The 12,955-nt window shown below is 43.8% G+C and overlaps 1 protein-coding gene across 1 annotated transcript in view; it reads left to right on the forward strand.

Moving 5' to 3' along the window:
- The window catches only part of LOC138006904 (insulin-degrading enzyme-like), a 56,290-nt gene that overhangs the window by 16,297 nt on the left and 27,038 nt on the right, over positions 1-12,955 (forward strand). The window contains exons 11-15 of the mRNA XM_068853532.1: positions 5,532-5,624; positions 5,912-6,003; positions 6,767-6,847; positions 9,959-10,062; positions 11,470-11,572. Coding sequence (XP_068709633.1) covers positions 5,532-5,624; positions 5,912-6,003; positions 6,767-6,847; positions 9,959-10,062; positions 11,470-11,572 — 473 coding nt within the window. The remainder of the gene's footprint in view (positions 1-5,531; positions 5,625-5,911; positions 6,004-6,766; positions 6,848-9,958; positions 10,063-11,469; positions 11,573-12,955) is intronic.

Consider the following 12,955-nt stretch of genomic DNA (forward strand, 5'->3'; position numbering starts at 1 on the left):
CGGATTGGTCCAAAATGAATTTGGATCTGTATAGTTTTCATTTGCGTTTGCCAGCATCGTCCTCACTGCAACCAAGGCCGTCTTCCCTTTCCGGGTTTCCTCAGTCTTCCTCAGACAGCCCAGACTCCCACCGACGCACACCATTCTGCCATTCCTGGAATGAAGGGAAATGCCGGTGGCTATTTGGGAAGTGCAAGTTCCGCCACAACTGCAGCAATTGCGAGGGAGAGCATACCAAGGCTAACTGCCCCTTTCCCCGCTCAGCTGGATTTCGTTCCCGTTCCCGCTCCCCCTCCCCTGGAGGGAGCAGGGGACAGTACTGAGGGGCGAGGTTCGCCCAGTGTTGTGTTTGTACATAGTTTGAATGATGTGATTGCGTTGCCTCGCCAGCCGAATGGATTGCCTCAGTTGGCAAAGTTGTTTTGTCCTGTTCCAGTTTCAGTTCCAGTCTCAGTTCCCGTTTCTGTTCCAGTTAAGCCCAGCGTTCCAGTTGTCTCTTTTGCCCCGTTATCTCCGGTGTCTCAGGTCACACCATTACAGTTGGATCAATTTCAGGCCGAATTATGCCACCATCCCAACAAGTCAGCTGTGGCATTTGTGACTTCTGGCATACGGGATGGATTTCGGATAGGCTTTGACCCATCCTTGGTGTCCCTCAAATCTGCATCTTCAAACATGCGTAGCTCTGCTGAGCACCCATCAGTGATTGACTCCTACTTGCAAGCTGAAGTCTCTTCTGGCAGGGTGGCAGGTCCTTTTCCAGTGCCCCCGCTTCCGTCATTGCAAATAAGTCGTTTCGGGGTGATCCCCAAAACTAATCAGCCTGGGAAGTGGCGTCTCATTTTAGACCTATCATCCCCAGAGGGGCAAAGCGTCAATGACGGCATCCCTAAGCCCCCGTTTACAGTTCAGTATGTTTCAGTGGATGCTTTCATTGATGGCATAATGTCTCTGGGTCGAGGAACGTTAATGGCCAAGTTCGACGTGGCCAGTGCATATCGGAATGTGGCTATCCACCCAGACGATCGCCCCCTTCTTGGCATGAAGTGGCGTGGGCAATATTTTGTGGATTTGGTGCTCCCTTTTGGGCTGCGTTCAGCACCATTTATTTTCACCGCCATTGCAGACCTGGTTGAATGGATCCTGGTTCACAATTATGAGGTTACATTTCTCCGTCATTACTTGGACGATTTCCTCACTTTGGGCCCACCGGCGTCCCCTGTGTGCCACAACAACCTTCAAACCTGCGTTCGTCTGTGTACAAAACTTGGCCTTCCCCTTAATCCAGATAAGTTGGAGGGACCCGCGACTCGTCTTACAATCCTTGGGATTGAACTTGACTCCAAAAACCTTCAGGCTCGCCTTCCGACTGACAAGAGAGATAGGATTGTTTCACTGTTAGATGAGTGGTCGGCAAAACGTTTTTGTAAACGTCGCGAGCTGGAATCCCTGATTGGCCATCTCCATCACGCCTGCAAGGTCGCCCCACAGGGTAGGACATTCCTTCGCCGGATGATCGACTTGCTTTGTGCCTTTCGCCGTGATGATCACCCCATTAGGCTTAACCAGGAATTTCGGCGGGATTTAACCTGGTGGCGGGAACTGTTCCAAACTTGGGATGGCCTCAGTTTTTTCTGCATGCCCACATGGGCACCTCTCCCGGACTTCCAGGTCTCATCGGATGCAGCGGGCTCTTTGGGCTATGGAGCTATTTTTAAATCCCACTGGTTTGCTGGTGCCTGGTCAGCTGCACAAAGTTCCTCATCCATAGCGTACAAGGAGCTCTTCCCAATTGTAGTGGCAGCCTATCTGTGGGGCTGTCAGTGGGTATCTCGGCGGGTCGAGTTCTTTTGTGACAACGAGTCTGTGGTGGCTGTACTTAAGTCTGGCACCTCGCGGGACAAAAACCTAATGGTGTTGCTGCGTTATTTGACTATGCTGGCCATCCATCATTCCTTCTCATTTACAGCTTCATCTGTTCGAGGCAAAGCTAATCCAGTTGCTGATGCACTCTCTCGATTCCAATTTCAGCGGTTCAGACGCCTGGAGCCACAGGCCGACGCAACCCCGTCTCCTATTCCTGCTTCCCTTCTGGCAGCGCTTCAGATGCCTTGACTCAGAAGTGTCGGTTCTTACTTACCCAAGGTCTTGCACCTTCCACCCGACGAGTGTACCGATCCGCCCAACGTCGATTTACAGACTTTTGCCGCCAGGATGGTCGTGCAAACCAGGATGGCTCCATCCCCCCAGCCACTGAGGAGACTCTCATGCGCTTTGCTTCCTTCCTGGCCGACAACCTGAACCATTCCTCCATCAAGGTCTATCTATCAGCAGTGCGCTCCCTTCACATTGACCATGGCCTTCCAGACCCGCTAGTCAACTGTCTTCGTTTGCAGCGTCTGCTAAGGGGTATTAAGCGAGTTCAAGGTCCAGTGTCACCCAGGCGCCTACCTATCACCGTTGATCATCTGAAGGTCATTCAGTGCTCTTTGGACCTGTCTACTAGAGACCATGTGATGTTGTGGGCTGCGTGCTGCTTGGCATTTTTTGGGTTTTTGCGTGCGGGCGAATTCACGGTCAACTCGGCCTTTGATCCTCACATCCATATGACTGTTAGCGACCTGCAAGCGGACTCCTTGGTGAATCCCTGTTGTTTCAAAGTCCGTATCAAGTGTTCCAAAACAGACCCCTTCCGTGCGGGTTGTGATATCTACTTGGGGCGTGGCTCGGGCTCTGTGTGCCCCATAACAGCGTTGGGCACGTACTTGTCTCTGCGTGGGTCTGCTCCAGGGCCCCTGTTCTTGTTTAGTGATGGTCGTCCTCTTACCCGGCAGCAGCTATCATCCTTTTTGCAGTCTACCCTACATGGGGCTGGGTACTCCGGCGCCTACTCTGGCCATAGTTTCCGGATTGGGGCGGCGACCACTGCAGCGGCACGTGGTGTTCCGGATCACCTGATCAAAACCTTGGGGCGTTGGTCGAGCGAGGCATACCAGATCTATATCAGAACTCCAGTTAGTTCCATTGTCCGTGTTTCCTCCCAGTTGGTGGCGTAACAGGTAGTGGATTTCTCTGGTTACCAGCGGGGGTGGGTGCCTCAGGTTTGGGCTATCGGGGGCTTAGGCCTAGTTGCCCCGAGCCCCCTTGCTCCGGGTTCTTCTTACCCGGAGATCCCTTCGGCATGGCGCGGGGGGCTCGTGGCTTGGTTGCGGGTTGGGCAGGCCAGTCGGGTGTTCTAGCGCCTTGGGGATGTGACTGCGGTTGCAGCCCCCAGGCTTCCTGGGCACCTACCCTCCACTGGCGACGTGGGCGTTAAATATAGTTAAATAAAATTTAACATAGTTAACGACTAGGAGCTAGTCTGGTCAGTAGTGTTTTGCAGGCGGTTGTTAGTGTCTTGGCCGTCTGGTAGCGTTGTTCAGCGTTTTGGTGCGTTCTGTAGCGTTTGTTATAGTTACATGGTTCACGACCGGGAGCTAGTCCGGTCAGTAGCGTTTTGCAGGCGTTTGTTAGCGTTGTTATGCGTTTTTGTAGCGTTTGCAGCACTCTTTAGGTTGGGGGGGCCCTGGGGCTGACATGGTTCAGCGGTATTCCCGCGTAGTGCATGCGTTGTCCAATGTGCTTGCAGCGTGTTTGTTGGCGTGGCGTTGTGAGTCGGTTTAAGAGTTTAGTGGTTCTCGGCGTTCCCTCCCTCTCCCCCCCTTTTCTTTCTTTTTTTTTTGTGCTCTTTTTTTTTTTTTGTGTGTTATTATTATTATTATTATTATTATTATTCCACTGAGCTATCTGGCTCAAGTGTGACGGGTGCCTTAGGGGGGCCTGGCGCGGGGGGCTCGTGGCTTGGTTGCGGGTTGGGCAGGCCAGTCGGGTGTTCTAGCGCCTTGGGGATGTGACTGCGGTTGCAGCCCCCAGGCTTCCTGGGCACCTACCCTCCACTGGCGACGTGGGCGTTAAATAATTTTTTCATAGAATAATTAGGATAACTTACGTACACTCTCATTGGTCAGTAGCTGTTTTAGATGAGAGTATGGAAACACGGCTGTGACATCACACGAATTTTGGTCATGTGTTGTCAGACGCGCATTTTGATTGGCTGGTAGGAAATATGAGCGTGTGTCAAGAAAATCTGTTTCAATGTAGAAGTAAAAAAACCAGCATTTTCCTTCATATGTCGAATTGTCTTTGAGAAATATTTTATAAAAGCAATAGAGGACGTTTTCTTTGTTTCCAAAGCCTCACCGAAACACTCAGAGGAGTTGGAAGAATTCTCGATAGTTATGCAAACCCTCTACTGCGTCTCGGGTTTGCATAACTGTCTCGAATTCTCCCAACTCCCCCTCGTGTTTAGATGAGGCTATGGAAACATGGAAAACGTCTTCTGTTGCTTAAATAATCTAAAAACAGGGAGTAGGGATGGTGAAGTGGTGAGAGCACTCATATTCCACCAATGTGGCCGGATGTCGATTCCCAGATTTGCCATCATATTTGGCTTGAGCTTGTTGGTTCTCTGCTCTGAGTGGTTTTTCTCCAGTGAGTTACTTCGGTTTTCCCATCTCCTCAAAAACCAACCTACATGTACGATTTGATATGATTTGATTTACAAGAATGAATTTTAGTTGATTTTCAATTTACAGTATCCCCGGTAAGTGCCTTAACACTTCAGGTCACAGTAAAGGAAAATAAGGTGTCTGCAGAAAAATGAAATTGTAGCGCCGCTTTATTTTTGGTATAGTGTCAAACCATATATCATATTAAAGCTAATAGATTGAATTATTTGAATGAAGTTTTGTTTTTTGGGTATTTAATATTGCCTTTTAGTTTTGAGGCCTCAAACGACCGAGTCTGCTGTAGAAGCTTTTCCCCCTTCAATTTACTGCGAAAATAACCGCACTTCGTTGCATCATAGTCAGAGATGAATGCACTCCAATACCATCTGAGGAATTTTTGATATGTTAAGAATTGAAGGAAATGTCACGCACCAAAGTCGAAACTCTCATCTCTTACTTAATTTGGGCAGAAAAAGTGCCATAAAATCAGTCTCTGAAGACAAACGAGGAGTGCAATCATCTATTACATCTGGAAATTTGGAAGCGATATCTTAGAACCCGTCGGGACAGGAGCTCTGAGAAGTTGTAATTTTGGCGCCAAAATAAACCCCAATAAAATAGAGCTAAAACAAAGAAAAGTGATTTTAGCCGGTTTACAATTAATTTTTCAGATTTTTTTTCGTGAAAATATACTTCACAACCCACCGATTCAAGCAGAAACAAAAACATTGAGCGGGACGCCCAAATTTACCTTTACCAAGACCTTAAATAAATTTCATCATCTGTAGGTAGGAAAATTTGGAAGCCATCATTTCGAGTTTTAGCCTTTCCAGAAAGCAAATCTGACTGATACAATGAATTCAAATAATAATTATTAATGATACAGTACAACCTAATTTTCTTGCTTCAGTCACTCACAGATGCATGAAATTGCACAATGATGTTAAATTGTTGCCTTATTTCTTGTACACGTTCCTTCAACAGGGTGGGTCAATGAACTTGTGGCTGGAGGAATTGGTGGAGCCAAGGGCTTCATGTTTTTCATTTGCAACATGGAACTTACCACGGAAGGCCAAGGTAATCAGTTAAATCTTCAAATCAGTAATGGTTGCTGAACATTGCTTAATTTGGTGCAATACATACAAGGTTTCTTTTAAAAGTGAAAGTTTTGTCCTTGCTACTTTTTTTATTGGTTATCACATTGACAATGTGATACCTTACACGTAATTGCCGCTAAAAAAAAAATTTCCTTGCTTTTTTTTTTCTGAGTCACGAGGGAAAGAAATCAAGGAACTAACTGATAACGAAAAAGTTTTTTTCGTAGTGCAGTCAACCATCTGTATTGATTTTTCAATTCCTTTTAGACCACATCTATGATATAGTAACTTGTGTATTTCAATATCTGGAAATGCTAAGGAGGGAAGAACCTCAAGAGTGGGTCTATAGAGAATGTCAGGTACCGTACATAACTGTTTAAAATTGTTTGGATTTTTCAATCAATTCATCCATCAGTCAGTGAAACTTTTACCACAATTGCATGTAATCTTGCAATCTGATTGGCTAATTTGCCATGTCAATAAGAGTCTAGACAACGCTAGACAACGCTGCTCGCGTCACTTGGGAAATAAACCAATCACATTGCGAGAACGTTTTTAACCACGCTTGCTCTTTTTTTTGTGTCACGATCTTGGTCATGCTCTGAAATAAACATTTTCTTTGACATTGAATATTCTGGTAAAAAACAAATCGAATGTGGTTCAGCGTTGTGTTTACTCTTATCGACCACGATATTCCTCATCACAGTGGTAAAAACTCACTCAGCTGGGCCTCGTGAGTCCACAACATTTTGACGACTGTGATGACGAATGTTGTTGTCGATAAGCTCAGACAATGCTCAGCTGAACCACATTCGATTTGTTAATTTATTATGGAATCTGTCAATAACAATCATTTACATGTACCAATCAATGCCAATGATTTGATCAGTGCAATCAATCCTGAATTTGCTGGTAGAATTTGGTCACAGTCTTTTGAGGGCGGGATGTTACGTGCAGCCCTTTCACCCCGAGGAGGTTACTAGACGTTTGGACAGAGTATGTGCTGATCGTTCGAGGAAAAGGGTTGAAGAAATTTTTTCCCCACTTCTTGTTTACTTTGTCCAGGTTAAAGACGCTTCTGTGGTTAAGCCTTCCGTGTTAACAATACTGTTCACTTGTTAGGCTCTTTGTGAAGTCAAGTTCCGGTTCAAAGACAAAGAAAACCCAAGATCATATGTCTGTTCCACAGCTCGCTGTTTACATGTGAGTAACTAGTTCTTTGCTTGAAAAGAGCTGCCGGCTTTGGCCATTGACCGATTTCAATCTACCCGATGTACAGTACTGTACTTGAAACCCTCATTCCAAGGAAAGCGTAATGATGCACGCTACTAGCAGCAAGAAGTGCGTGTTTTCCACTGGCTGAGAAACAAAGAATGACGCTGGGGCGACAGGTTAAAGTGTGCAGTTGGTCTTCAGGTTTTTAATGGCACGTTCAAGGTTATGATTTGTCATTCCAAAGAAATGTAATAATGCGAAGGACCCAGGAGGGGTGTTAGCATAGGTGCTGGGCCACTTTTGTCTGGGATTTGATGAAATGAGATGCACGGTCACTTTCAATTGATGGACATCGCAAAGTGTTCCATTGTTTAATGTAGTTTGATCATCTGTGTGCTAGAGATTTATGAAAGGGCCAGTTTCTAAAGAGACGCACTGTGGTGTGCATCGATGAGGAGAGAAACATGAAAATTTGGTTTAATTAAACGAATTGATAAGAGTTACTTCGAATTTCATAATTCTGCGGAATCTCAATTTCAAGCGCTAGGTGCCAAACTGCGTTTTGGCTTCCATCAATCGAATTTGCAGACGGTCGACTCCGCCTCCGGAAAGGTTCACAGCTCAAATACCATTATGATATCTCTGTAGAGGTTTTTCAGTAAAAAAGATTCGTACACTTTCCATCGGCTTTCCATCGGCGTCGAGTTCGAACGTACGAATGTACTGAGGGACCCAAAGATGCTGATCAGTAGGTTGTGTCACGTATCAGTTGATTTTGGCCTCTAAGGTCTCGGCTCAACTCTTGGCTTGGCGTTGGAAGTTTGATTGACGGAAGCCAAAACGCATTTTTTGACCGTTGGTGGTTGAAGATGAGATTCCGCAGAGTTATGAAAATCGCAGTAACTAACCACCGTAAGAAAGATTTGTGAGGTAATCTTGTGGTCTAAGGAAGGGCCGATGCTTGAAAAGTCAGTTGAACTTTTTGTATTATCCGAGAAACGACTTTTTTTGTTTTTGACAACCTAACAGAAGTCGTCGTCATGACATTATCAATATGGGTGAATATAGTATTGGGGTATTGTTGCAGGTTAAGGGTATTCGTAAGCAGGTTAAGGTGATTCCCTATAAACAGAACTTGCCATAGATTTCCCATGAAACTTTGCACACTGTTGAAGCATGTCAAGGAGATGATAAAAATGTAATTAAAAAGAGGGGTCACCGTGCTCGCTTCCGTGGTACGACGCTGAAGAATACGGCTATTTCAGCCACTTTGACAATAGATGATTTTCACGTGACGTCACAGCGGCCATGTTGGTGTACAGAACAATAAAGGAAAAAGTCTTTTGGGAATTTGACTCTATGATAATGCAAAATATGAGCCATAATTTGATATTGTTTTGTACACCAACATGACCGTCTCTTCACGTGATTGAAAACCATCTAAGGAACTTTATTTATTATTATGCAGCGCATCCCTAATGTTTGACAAGTTTAGCTCGATTTTATAAAATTATTTGTAATCCATGGTATAACACAGAGCCTGGTGTCACTCTCTAGTTAATTCACGTATGTACCTGAAAAATGTATTTGAATGCCTTTGTGATTACTTAACACTCCAAAATGAATTTAACTTAATTGTGAGTTGTTCAACTCGTAGTGGCTCCTTCCCTACAATTTTATGAAATTGCCAAAAAAAAAAACACTGGCCATAGATTTTTGCTGATTTTTTTACTACCCCATGAAGACAGCGTTCTCAACAAAAAATAATATGAAATAAAAAATGGGGCTCACGGTACTCGTTCTGGAGAAGGGACTAGGGAGCTTAAGCAAGCGCGGTTTTGAGACGCGGACGTTAACCGGATGTGAGCTGTTTTCCCTTCTAACTCGTCTTCTCGCAGCCACATTTACATTACTAAGTATCTTTACTCCATTAGAGGTGATTAGTATAAATATCTGGGAGACACCATTGTCCTGGCTCACGAAATGTTCTTTTCCGGTTGCCGTCCGCGTTTCAAAAACGCGCATGCTTAAGCTCCCTAATTTAAGATCTACGTCGTGGTCGTCAACGAGAACGCCACGAAACAACAATATCATTGGTTAAAAGAGGAAAAAATAATCGTGCTGCACGTGCGACACGCATTTTAGCTCAAATTCGTGCGCTACTCTCCTCAACAACGGCGTGAAATCACTAAATTTGAGGTTTTGACGACAACGCGGGCGTGCAAATGTGAATCTCGCCGCTCGTACCGCTCGTACCAATTAATTTTTATGATACTTCGTCCACATTATATGACGTGAACGAGACGAATAATCGCGAAGAACTGACGATAGACTATTGAAAAGTTATAAATTTAAGTGACGTTTTCATTGACGTCGGCGTCGTAGATCTTAAAGTCCCTACTAGCCATTCTTTGACGGTTGAAGCATGGCATCAATGAAAATCCGCCATTTTATCATGCGCGTGCCAGTGACGCGAGAAGTTATGCGCAGTAGGGTTGCGCAATGCAAAACCAGCGAATCACCTTAAGGTCTCGGTAAAGGTAAATTTGGGCGTCTCGCTCAAATTTTTTTGTTTTTTCAAATCTTGAATCGGTGGGCTGTGAAGTATGTATTTTCCAGAAAAAATGCGTGCGTGACATTTCTTTCAATTCCTCACACGGTATTGGAGTTCATTCATCTGTGATTAAGATGCAACAAAGTACGACGGTTATTTTCGCAATAAAGTGAAGAGGCAGGAGCTTCTGCAGCAGACTCGGTTTTTCTGAGTTTGAGGCCTCAAAACGAAAAGGCAATATTAAATACCAAAAAACTAAAACTTTATTCAAATAATTCAATCTGTTAGCTTTAATATAATATATAATTTGACCCTATACACATTGCATTTCTGGGCCATTATTTTGTGGTGTTGGGTCGAGGACACTCTTATTATGATGTAGCTTTTTGTCATTTTCTTATGAGCGTTCATCTCACTTCTAGCTTTGTAGACAAGTAAAAATTCCAACTTAATTGTATCGAATTAAACCTTTTTCATTTTGTGCTCTTTTTCGTTTAGGCTTTTGCAAATCATTGATAATTGATAGTCTTTTTGTGCGTCTGTAGGAGTTTGGAATAGAAGATGTTATCCAAGGCCAATTTTTGATGAAGCATTTTAAGCCCGACTTGATTAAGATGATCCTTTCCCATCTAGTACCATCAAAAGTAAGGTAAGACATTCATAGCGAAATTGTTTCTGTCTTGCTACTTATATCAAGAATCAAGAAGTGCTTTTTTTCCACTAGCCGAGGAACGATAGTGGAAATGTTTATGTTCCCTCAAACAGCTGGGGAATGGGTCCAAGTGTGAAGGGGGTCTTCAGGGTGGAATTGTTTCTAACTTGCTACTAACAGCAAGCTGCGGGTGCTTTCCACTCGCCGAGGAGAGATTTTAAAGAAGAAACGGTTTTTTTCTTTCTTGCACATAGCTAGGGGATCGGCTAGGGGATCGAATGGGGTCAAGTGTGCAGGAGTCTTCAGGCTTCAATTGCTTTTGCCTTCCCTCCCCCCACCCCCTGTTTGACTCGTGATTTCACTTATTTCTTTTTGCATTTCCTCTTGCTGAGGCCGCACGACTTTGCGCGTGAATAGGATGCACCAATAGGGAGCTTAAGCTCGCGCGTTTTTGAGACGCGGAAGGCAATCGGAAGTGAGCTGTTTTCTCTTTTAACTTGTCTTTACACAACCACATTTATATTTCTAAGTATCTTTTCTCCATTAGAGATGATAAGTATAAAAATCTGGGAGACACCGCTGTCTAACACGCGAAATGTTCTCTTCCGGTTGCCGTCCGCCTCTCAAAAACGCGCGTGCTTAAGCTCCCTATTATTATAGGTAGGCTGACGTGTCCGTAACCATAACGACATCAATAGGGACCTTTAGATTCTAGGACGAGGACGAGAACGAGTACGAGTTTTGACTGTCCGTTTTTAGCGAAAATACTTAGAAAATTTATAACTCGTGCCATTAATCTTACTCTTTGTTAGCAGTTCAGTTATTCTTATTACTGGTAACTGAGCCTTTTCCAGATTGAAAAATGCCAAAACTGCAACCGTGTTGGTGACTTCTTTTGACACGACAACATTTCTGCAAAACCTCGTGCTAAAATGACGACGGTATCACTTTTTTCCCGCCAAAATGATGCTGGTTTGCGCGCGCTCACTGTTGTTCTATGAGAAAATCTCGTACTCGTAATCGTTCTCGTCCTAGAATCTAAAGCTCTCTAATATCCTTACCTGTGAAAGATAAAAATAGTCTAAAAGTACTGAGTAGCGTGACAAAAATATCGCATATTCGGAAAAAGAAAAATCCCAGGTAATCCCAGGTAAGTGAACCACTGAAATTGAGATATGTGGCTGACGTTTCGGGCGCTGGCCCTTCGTCAGAGAAGAGTACAGATCACGACACCGGAAACTTTGTGCCGTTATCTTTGCGATTATTGTGTAAACTCGTGTTGATATGGATATCTCAGTCGTTCGAGTGAGCACATCCCATCAGCACTCTAAGTTTAAATTTTTACATATCTCCCTGCACTGTCATGTGATATCCTTTATATATCTATTTCTGTGTCCTTAACAGAATAACAGTGAGTGGCAAGGTTTTTGAGGGCAAAACCGATCTTAAGGAGGAGTGGTATGGAACAGAATACTCGGTCAACAAAATCTCTCCAAAATACATAGAGGTGAGTCATTCCTTGTAGGAAAAAGAGGCTACGTGCAGCCTATCTTTAGACCTCTTTTTCCTGTTGAATCGTCATTAACCGACTGGTAGGAAACGTAGACGGGGAAAAACGAACAAGCACGAAGCGCATATATGCAAAACTGAAGCGATCATGCTTCAAAAGTTTTGTAAGTGCTAGGGAGTAAATTGTCTGACAAATCTATTCTCCTTACAGAGTTTATAAGAAACGTCATTTTAAAATACAAAGTTGAAGGCCTAAAGTGCAAAAAGGTCTCCTCCAACGGCAACAACAAAAACAAAATTTAAGGATACCATTGTGAAAAAAAAAGGAAAGGAATTTTATTTGAGTGTCTGGTCGTTCTAGCGCTGGAGCACTAATTGGGGACACTAAACTGAAATTAAGAATGAACGCAAATCAAGTCAAATTATGGTTTTTTTTAGGAGAGGGGGTACCCGAGTACCCGGAGAAAAACCTCTCGGTGAAGAGTAGAGAACCAACAAACTCAACCCACATATGACGCCGAGTCTGGGAATCGAGCCCGGGTCACATTGGTGGGAGGCGAGTGCTCTCACCACTGCGTTATCCCCAAACAGCGTGTCGTACGTAATCCCTTTTTACTAGAAAGGACGATAGATAATTTAGCACAATTGCATGACAGAAAGCAGAGTAAAGTTATATTCAATTTCAAATAATAAACAATAAGTGTAATGGAGAGAATATAAGTCGTAACTTTGAACTGCGGATTTGAGACCATTTTCTGAGGGAAAGATATCGTAGTAGATGAAACAACTTAAAGGGGCTGTGCCATAGCAGAGTAGTTTTACTCGCTCTTGCTATGCAATTTGACGCTAACCCAGAAACTTCTTCACAAATCAAAGCTTCGTGACAAAAACCTTCTGTCGAGCACACATAATTGAAATTAGAAACATAACATATAAACTTTGTAAAACTGTTAGGCTGAACAGTTTTTAGAAACCCCTATTGTATTCCATTTTAATCTTCTCAGTTTTTCCCATCCCTGCCACTTTTTGTGGTAGTGCACTATAAGTGCACTACACACTATGTCACCGGGTTGTAAGAGCGTAAAAGTGTAAGAGTGTAAGTCCGTGCTGACAATAGGCCCGCAGCGCGTACATAACCCACAAACGTAAACAGGTCTGTTGGAAGCGTGCTTGAATTTCAACAAAATGAGCCCCAAAATCGGAAAGAATTTGTAACGCTGATGAATAATAAAGCAGCTGCTATTTCCAAAACGATAGAATTACCTGGATAAATAACCTCTCCTAGGAGAGTAAAATTTTGACTTAGCAGAAACAATGGTCAACCTCAAGAGTTGAGCGATTGTTATCTTTGTGTTGAATTCGCACATTTCTTGTCAATCTT

The sequence above is a fragment of the Montipora foliosa genome, chromosome 6 (genome assembly GCF_036669935.1).
Source record: "Montipora foliosa isolate CH-2021 chromosome 6, ASM3666993v2, whole genome shotgun sequence".
In the NCBI taxonomy this organism is placed as follows: domain Eukaryota; kingdom Metazoa; phylum Cnidaria; class Anthozoa; order Scleractinia; family Acroporidae; genus Montipora; species Montipora foliosa.